This window comes from Staurois parvus, unplaced genomic scaffold (assembly GCF_062004578.1).
Source record: "Staurois parvus isolate SC_StPar_1 unplaced genomic scaffold, SC_StPar_1.0 ptg001119l, whole genome shotgun sequence".
In the NCBI taxonomy this organism is placed as follows: Eukaryota; Metazoa; Chordata; class Amphibia; order Anura; family Ranidae; genus Staurois; species Staurois parvus.
The window spans coordinates 1-9,214 of NW_028318915.1; the positions used below are offsets into that span (position 1 = coordinate 1).

The 9,214-nt window shown below is 40.1% G+C and overlaps 1 protein-coding gene across 1 annotated transcript; it reads left to right on the forward strand.

Annotated features, from left to right (window-relative positions):
- The first annotated feature begins 2,266 nt into the window (after positions 1-2,266).
- Positions 2,267-8,532, forward strand: LOC149440062 (aspartyl/asparaginyl beta-hydroxylase-like). Its single transcript, XM_089658981.1, has 4 exons — positions 2,267-2,429; positions 3,587-3,678; positions 5,447-5,580; positions 7,956-8,532. The coding sequence occupies exons 1-4, from the start codon at positions 2,267-2,269 to the stop codon at positions 8,104-8,106; spliced, it is 540 nt and encodes a 179-aa protein (XP_089515107.1). The 3' UTR covers positions 8,107-8,532.
- Positions 8,533-9,214: the final 682 nt, after the last annotated feature.

Below are 9,214 nucleotides of genomic sequence, written 5' to 3' on the forward strand. Positions count from 1 at the left end.
TGTTAGTTCCTCAGAGACAAAGCCTCTGTCAGGCTGTCATTACAGAAAACATGGTGTATGCTGTTCCTGTGGATCCCTCTGTACTCAGGAGGCTGCCATTTTCTTACTGCATTCAATATCTGAGAGGCGGTAGTTTATCTAACCACTGGGAACCTGTGGCAGCATGTGGCCTCTGATCTCTGCCATTTGTATTGAATAATGCTGTCCCTAAAAACAGTAACTTTGTAAATTCTAATGGTAAAAACTTTCCATAAAAAATATATACATTTTTACAAATTAAAGTAGTTCTAAAGATTAAAGTTTTTTTTTTTTTAACCTTAGTGCATTCTCTGCATTAACTTCTTGCCGACCAGCCACTGCAGAAATACGGTGGCAGGTCGGCACGGCTGGGCAAAACCACGTTTTAAAACGTGCTTTTGCAAAACAGGTAGGAGGCGCGCGCGAGGTGCACCACCTCCCTACCTGCACCGCCGATCCCGGCCGCGGGTGTAAGTCACCAGCAATCACTGACAGAGAGCAGGGCTGCAGTAGCTCTGCTTTCTGTCAGTTCCCTGACAGCTCCTGACATGCTGATCCGGAGAGAAGAGTTTATCTCTGCCGATCAGCGTGCAGTACACACCCCCGCCTCCTAGTAAAATACTCCCCTCACACAGTTAACCCTTTCAGTGAATAAAAATGTTAACCCCTTCCTCCCCAGTGCCATTAGTACAGTGTCAGTGTTTTTTTTTTTTTTTGCACTGATCACTGTATTGGTGTCACTGGGAATGTCAGTGACCCCAAGTCAGTTCCCCCCCAGTGTCAGAATGTCCGCCGCAGTCCCACAGTCCTGCCACGCAAGTTTAAAAAGTGACAGATGTTCGGGAGGAGAACCACCCCCAAATGCTGTCATATGTGGGTTGGTTTGGGGGTGGCCCATTTTCACCATTTTACCCCCTAAATACAAATGTAACACGGTCCAAAAGGTGGAGTTAACTTTTTAATGGCTAGCTACACACAAGCAGATATCTTTTCTCTTTTGCATGATGAGGTTTGGGATGAGCATTTGGGATGGCCACTTCCATCCTTCACCAGCATTATAAGTGCCCTAGTAGGTGGTACAGCCCTCTTCTTACTTTCAGATGGGTTACAAGAGTCTGTAAAGTTCCTAGGTTAATATCCCATCTGATGTAAAAAGGAAGTTCTTTTTGGTCATTGAGGGGAGGTGTGCTTGATAATTATGATCGTGAAATAGCAATGACCAGGGGCGAACAGACAACTCATGGGGCCCCCGGGCAATAGGGGATCATGGGGTCCCTGTGTCCTTGCCCAAACTCAAAAAAGCCTATGAAAAAGGTACCAGGGGCATCTCATGGGGCCCCTACTACCCCGGGCCCTCGGGCAGTGCCCGAGTTTCCAAATGGTCAGTCCGCCCCTGGCAATGACCTTTAATAACAATAGCAACCAAAGACCAGGTTAGGGCTCGAAATCTGCACATTGCAGTTAAATTGTCCTGTTTGTGTTGCAGAAATGTATCTTACATATAGAGTTCAATGATTTCTTACAAAATATATACAAATATAACATGCACTTGAAAGCACAACATAACTTGCAGATGTGAACCAGGGGCTCACAGGGATCCAGTCAAATCAAATAATGCTGATTTCTGAGTTGTTGCTTGTTGGCCTATCAAATTTAGAGCACAGCTCCCTAAACATTTTCACGTTGTAACTTGTGTTCCTGTGCTGCCACTAAATTCAGTTGAATTGATTGGTCACATTTGTATAGAGAAAAATAAATATATATGACTGGCTGTGCTAATTATAAGTGGCTGATACTTTTTTGTGCGTTGTCCCTCTCCCATAAGAAAATGCAGTGTAAATGGGTTCTCCATGTTTCTTCCCTTGACATCCAGCAATTATAATATTTCCAGGCAGTTAAAATGATAGCATGTCTCTTTAGATGATGCTTTTATGAATACCAATGAACAAATCTAAAAGCACAGCAGACACCCTGATGTCTATTGTTTTATTATACCAAGCTAGTTATCTGGTTTTGATAGGTGCTACCACTGCGTTGCCTTGTTTAGAGAAACATAATGGCTAACGTATTGTTTGAAGTCAAAGAGCAAGAACAATTTCCTGTTGAAAAGCCTATGAAGGCATATAGATTCTAGGCACGTTTTATTTTGAGATAATGATTCCAGCGTGCAGAGTTGTTATGCAGTAAGAAGCAGCATGCTTATTAATTTTGTGAAATAGTGATCAACAGTGAGCCGTCTTATGCATTAATGATCCTGGGCTCTTTCTTTGTCCAGACTTTGGAAGCCAACTGGAAGATAATTCGTGACGAGGGGCTTGCTGTGCTGGATGAAGCTAAAGGCCTATTTCTGCCTGAAGATGAAAATCTGAGGGAAAAGGGAGACTGGAGCCAATATACATTGTGGCAGCAAGGTAAGTAGGAAAGAAAAATGCTAATGAAATTGATTTAAAAAAAAAAAAAATGAAATAGATTTTTATGCATATGTGATAATGTTAGGTAAATTCAAAACCAACATATCTGTACTTAGTGGATGCTATCATACTTGATAACCCACAGCTTTTGGATTTTCTAGAGATATTATACTGTATCTCCACTTGAGTTCCCTAAAACACCCACCTTCTTTGCCTTACTATTACCGCTGGATCTACATATTTTTCATTATTTGGAAAAAAACAAAGGCACGAGGTAGGAAAGAGACTTCTTGGTCTGCAGTGTGAGAGCACAGCCAGGAACTTCAGATTTGAGATCTTACCGGAGGGAGTTCAAAGAGGGTGTTCAATGCAAGACTGTCTACCTGTAATTTGGATACATTTATTAAACCTAAAAGCAGGCACTTAAAGGTGGCTGCATATACTAAATTTTAGTCTCCAGAGCACCCCAGGAGTGCCCAAGCCCAGGGCACCGTGTAAATATCAATATCTCAGCTGGAAGATTAGCACTGTGCAACACTCTTGACTCTCTTGGACATTTTTATGTTGCTAAATACAGATGCGGGCGATGGGAGACTTGGATCTCCTGGTAGCTTCCATTTTATACAGTCTCTGGGGCTCCCAGAATAAAAAGAAATATGTACAGAGTAGAATCTTTAGCCATTTAGATAACTTTATCCACCTGAAAGATTCGCTTTCAGATTTCAGATGCGTCAGATTTACTTGGTTTCCATGCAGGTTTCCTTTACATTTTCCATTCACCCACTGACAAAAAATGGCCATGCAATTTATTAGATTGGCTACACAAACCTATGACTAAAGTGTGTAGAAGTTCAGTACCTAACCCAGATTTTTAGACAACAAATAGGGGTAATGAAGGTGGTAGTTTTATGACCATGTGTGCTGACGGACACAGGCAGCACATGACAGCCTGTTTGATAAACATTTGTTAATTAGATGTCATTTTGAAAAATATTAATGAAGCAAGATGGATTTTGAACCTGACCTACCTGAAGTTAGACATTTGTTCATGTCATTCTGAATGCTGCTGAATTGAAATGAACAAGGTCTGAATGATGTGAGACAAGTGGAGTTATAAACAGAGTCTTTCGTTCCATGAATGTTTGTCTTTTCTTTAGGTCGGAAAAATGAAAAGTCCTGTACCGCTGCACCTAGGACATGTGCTTTATTAGAAAGATTTCCTGAATCCATTGGATGCCGCAGGGGGCAGGTACAGTTCATCAGTCTTTTTCTCTAAGCCCAACAAATGTGGGTAAAGGCCCGGCTGGGGTGTATGGGGGTCTCTAATGATCCAAGATTTCAATACATTGTAGTAGAAACCACATCATTTGATATGCCCTATCATAATTGTATAATTAACTACCAAGATCCCAAAGTAATGGCATGCTAACTTCTGGAGTCCAGATTTTATTGAGTGTTAGCACTGCCACTGTATTTTAATATGCATGTTTTGAGCTAAGAGAACATATAGAGTAGCACTTGTTGAGTACACTGCTATATTTTGCAACAAAATGCTTGGTTCAGATCACATTTCTATTCCGCTCAAGCATTTAGTAATGACGGGCACTGCAGAGCATCGATTGCAATTATACACACACCAGCCACTTTATTAGGTACACCTGTTCAATTGCTTGGTAGCACAAATTGCTAATCAGCCAATCACATGACAGCAACTCAATGCATTTAAGCATCTAGACGTGGTGAAGACAACTTGCTGTTCAAAAGTTCAAACCGAGCATCAGAATGGGTAAGAAAGGGGATTTAAGTGGCTTTGAACGTGGCATGGTTGTTGGTGCCAAACGAGCTGGTCTGAGTATTTAAAAAACGACTGGGATTTTCATGCACAACTATCTCTAGGGTTCACAGAGAATGGTTCGAAAAAGAGAAAATATCCAGTGAGCGACAGTTGTGTGGACAAAAATGCTTTGTTGATGTCAGAGGAGAATGAACAGACTGGTTCGAGATGATAGAAAGGCAACAGTAACTCAAATAACCATTCGTTACAAACAAGGTATGCAGAATACCATCTCTGAATGCACAACATGTCGAACCTTGAAGCAGATGGGCTACAGCAGCAGAAGACCACACTGGGTGCCACGCCTGTCAGCTAAGAACAGGAAATGGAGGCTACAATTTGCATAGGCCCAGGTATGGTAGGGTCAGAATTTGGCGTAAATAACATGAAAGCATCAATCTATCCTGCTTTGTATTATTATACAGGATATATATAGCGCCAACAGTTTGCACAGCGCTTTACAAAATGAGGTAGACATTACAGTTACAATACAATTTGGTACAAGAGGAAACAGAGGGCCCTGCTCGTTAGAGCTTACAATCTAGGAGATTTTGTATGAACTGTTCAGGCTGGTGGTGTAATGGTGTAGGGGATATTTTCTTGGCACACTTTGGACCCCTTAGTACCAACTGAGCATTGTTTAAATGCTATGGACTACCTGAGTATTGTTGCTGACCATGGTCATCCATTTATGACTGCAGTTAACCTATCTTCTGATGGCTACTTCCAGCAGGATAATGCACCATGTCACAAAGCTTAAATCATCTCAAACTGGTTTCTTGAACATGGCAATGACTTCACTGTACTCCAATGATCTCCACAGTCACCAGATCTCAATTCAACAGAGCACCTTTGGGATGTGGTGGAATGGGAGATTTGCATCATGGTTGTGCAGCTGACAAATCAGCAGCAACAGCATGATGCTATCATGTCAATATGGACCAAAATCTCCGAGGAATGTTTCCAACACCTTGTTGAATCTATGCCATGAAGAATTAAGAAAGTTCTGAAGACAAAAGAGGATCCAACCCGATACTAGCAAGGTGTACCTGATAAAGTGGCTGGTGAGTGTATATAGAGATCTGATCATCACATTAGAAGCACAGAGTGCTGTGTCCTAGCGAAGGGGTCATTGGTAGTATTCATGACATGACATTTCTTAAACTTTTGTCTTTGTGCTTAGATAAAATATTCTGTCATGCACCCTGGAACTCATGTGTGGCCCCATACAGGACCAACAAACTGCAGACTGCGAATGCACTTAGGACTGGTTATACCAAAGACCGGTTGTAAAATAAGATGTGCCAATGATACTAGGTAAGAGTATAATGTTATATTCACATGCCTTATATTTGTAGTTCTAAGTTTGATCTTTCTATTTTTAAACTTCCTGAAAAACTATGTTGTATTGTCAGTTAAGAATAGGTCATTACAAAAAGAATTTAGCATGAAGAACCGAGCTGTGATAGATGATGCAGCCATCATGGAGCTTGGGAATAGACATCCTAAATTATTCTCATTGAATAGCATTTAATTGCTGCTTTTAGTTTAGTGTATCAAGACTCCAAAAGCTCCCCAGTCCATTTTGGGGTCCCTGTATTGTATCTGTTCAAATATGCATGTCACAGAACAACACACAGTTTCAGGATCTCTCCAAGTTCCTTAAAGTGTTACTAAACCCAGGACCCTGTATTCTGCTCCAGAGCGAAGTAAATTATACTTAAATTTGCAAAGAATACCCAATCACATGCAAGGAAAAAAAAAAACAATATTTTTGCTTGCACATGATTGGATGATGAAAGTCAGCAGAGCTTTCCCAGTTACTAAGCTCTGGAGCAACTGCAATTGCAAAGTGCACAGTCTATTTGCCTTTAGTAAATCAACCCACTATGGTGACACTTGTAGATTGTTTTTTATTCAGCAGGAATTCCTAAATCAAAGGCAAACTGACAGTTCTTGGTCCCAATAATACTTAGAATTGCAGCATAAAAATGGTTGAGCACCTCTGATCTAGTCTACAAGTATGGTGATACATATGAAAAAAAAAATAATTAATTTAATAGGTCATTTTGGAAAGAAAGGAGAATTGTCTTAACATTAGTGCAACATTGCATTGAATTCGCTGCAGTGCTTTTATTTTTTCCCTTGTGTGTACTTTTTTAAACTTTTCCCATATTTTTTCACTTCGAGAAAAAGTATATATTTTTTTATTAGCATACACTGACCCGTAGAATGGTGAGATGTCTTGCCATTCAATAGCATATCTAAATATTTCTGATTCCTTCCATGCTATCATCTAATCTTTTAGTTTTGTGGTATTGCAATAGTAAACTTCCTGCTGCTTTGTTTTTTTTTATTTCAGGCATATATATATATATATATATATATATAGTAGTTTTTGTTTAGGTTTTTTTTCAGTTTTAAGCAGAATACTGTATGTGACGGTTGCAGAATTTGTTTTTTTATGCCAGCAAAAAAAAGGGCAATTTTCTACCACTTGGTAGATAGATCTAGATAGATAGCTAGCATTACTCATACTTGATATAGTAATTATTGCTTCTCAGTGCCACAAGGAGGATATCCAACACACATAGAGATTCTTACTTTATAAATGGAACATTCTGTAATTTTTATGGTCACCATAGCATTTAAACCTCCATCCTAAGGGCAGTCCCACAAGTGTAATTGTAACACTTTAAATAAGTTGTCATCACAGCATGCTAATTGATTGCTTGAGTTAGAGACTCCTGCATGCATTTACACAGAATATATATATATATATATATATATATATATATATATGTGTGTGTGTGTGTATATAACGCACACACACACTAACACCTTAGCAGTTCCTCTCACTTTAACTAAGGGGCCAAGCCCAACCCCTGAAAAACAACAGTAATCCCCCCGCCACCAAACTTTATACTTGGCACAATGCAGTCAGGCAAGTACCGTTCTCCTGGCAACCGCCAAACCCAGACACGTCCATTTGATTGCCAGACAGAGAAGCGTGATTCATCACTCCAGAGAACACGTCTCCACTGCTCTAGAGTCCAGTGGCAGCGTGGTTTACACCACTGCATCCGACACTTTGCATTGCACTCTGTGATGTGAGGCTTGGATGCAGCTGCTCGGCTACGGAAACCCATTCCATGAAGCTCTCTACGCATTGTTGTTGTGCTAATCTGAAGGCCACATGAAGTTTGGAGGTCTTTAGCTATTGACTCTGCAGACAGTTGGCGACTTCTGCGCACTGTGCACTTCAGCATGCGCTGGCCCCGCTCTGTCATTTTATGTGACCTACAACTTCGTGGCTGAGTTGCTGTTCCTAGTTTGTTTTAATACCACTAACAGCTGACCATGGAATATTTAGTAGCAAGGAAATTTCACGGATAGACTTATTGCACAGGTGGCAACCTATCACTGTACCACGCTTGAATTCACTGAGCTTATGAGAGCGACCCATTCTTTCACAAATGTTTGTAGAAGCAGTCTGCATGCCATGTGCTTCATATTATAAATGGAGGTGATTGGAACACCTGAATCCAATGATTTGAGGGCAACCAACACACTGTGTGTCTACGAGGTGTAGAAGAAACCATACACAATGAAATCAGCTCTGGTTTTTCCTACAGCATATGGGTTGAGCAAGCTTTAAGGAAATGTTTTCATATGATATTGTTATTTTACAGGAGTTGGGCAGAAGGGAATGTGCTGATTTTTGACGACTCTTTCGAACATGAGGTGTGGCAAGAAGCGGACTCCTATCGGTTAATATTTATTGTGGACGTTTGGCACCCAGAGCTTACACAACATCAAAGGAAGACTCTGCCTGCCATTTAAATGTGATGTGAATGGATTTAAAGAGCATAATCAGATGAAGGAAATTTGTAAAGCACTAAACACACCCTGATATCACTGTTACACATGTACAGTGTGGGTATTCCTGATATTTCTTGTATATACAACATCATTTTTGTGCCAGATTTCTGTTGGTGATGGTTTATAGTACAGTTTCTTTGAATTTATGTTCACTTATACTACTATTCTGAAAAAGGTAAACCACTATTAATTGTTCTGTAATACTTTTTTAAAACCTGCCTCAATGTACTGAACTATCAGCACTGTATTCTCTTTCAAACATCACTATGTACTGAGCAAACATTTTTATATACTGAACAAATTGTACTATATGGGTTAAATATGAAGAAAGTCCTGGTTGTACAGCTGCTACTTTGTTTATTTGAATAAACCTGGAACTGAACTGTATATTTTCACTAGATGGGCGCGAAAGCGGTTCTATTGGTGTTGGGTGAATGCTGTTAAAGTGCCTGCTGGCTGGATGGAAATCTATCTGAAGATCACCTTGCTGGATTTTTCTCCACCCTTGCTATGGCCTTCTTTTCTAGCCCATTGGGCTTCAGGCCACGTGTGGTATCTAAGTTTGGTTTTCTACATTTTGTAGTAAGTAATATTGAAATTTTCCATTGAGAAATTGTGGCTCAATTGCAAAAAAAATGCTTGTGTCTCTTTTACACAATAGAGTCAGCCATTGTGTAAGTTGCCACTTTGAGCCTACATTTTATCCCCCTTGCTCTTATTTAGCACATACACTTCCCTAGCTGCACGTATTATAATTCTAATAAAATAATTCACTAGACATACAGTATGTACTCCATAATTCCTTCATTCCTTTTGAAAGAACTGGTGTTCTACACTGTTGCGGAAATAGATTTAGTGACCTGCAATACACTATAATCTTTAAAGAAGAGATCATGCCAGAAGATGAAAAAGTTTGTGCACATCACATATGATCCCATTTAAATCTATGCAGGGACTTTCAAATAAAATGGCATTTTTTAGTGCTGGCTGTAGCTGCACCCCAAGCTAAAGCCCAAATTATGGGCATTCCTCTGGGGTGTTACAGCCAGCATTGAGCCACCGCCCTACA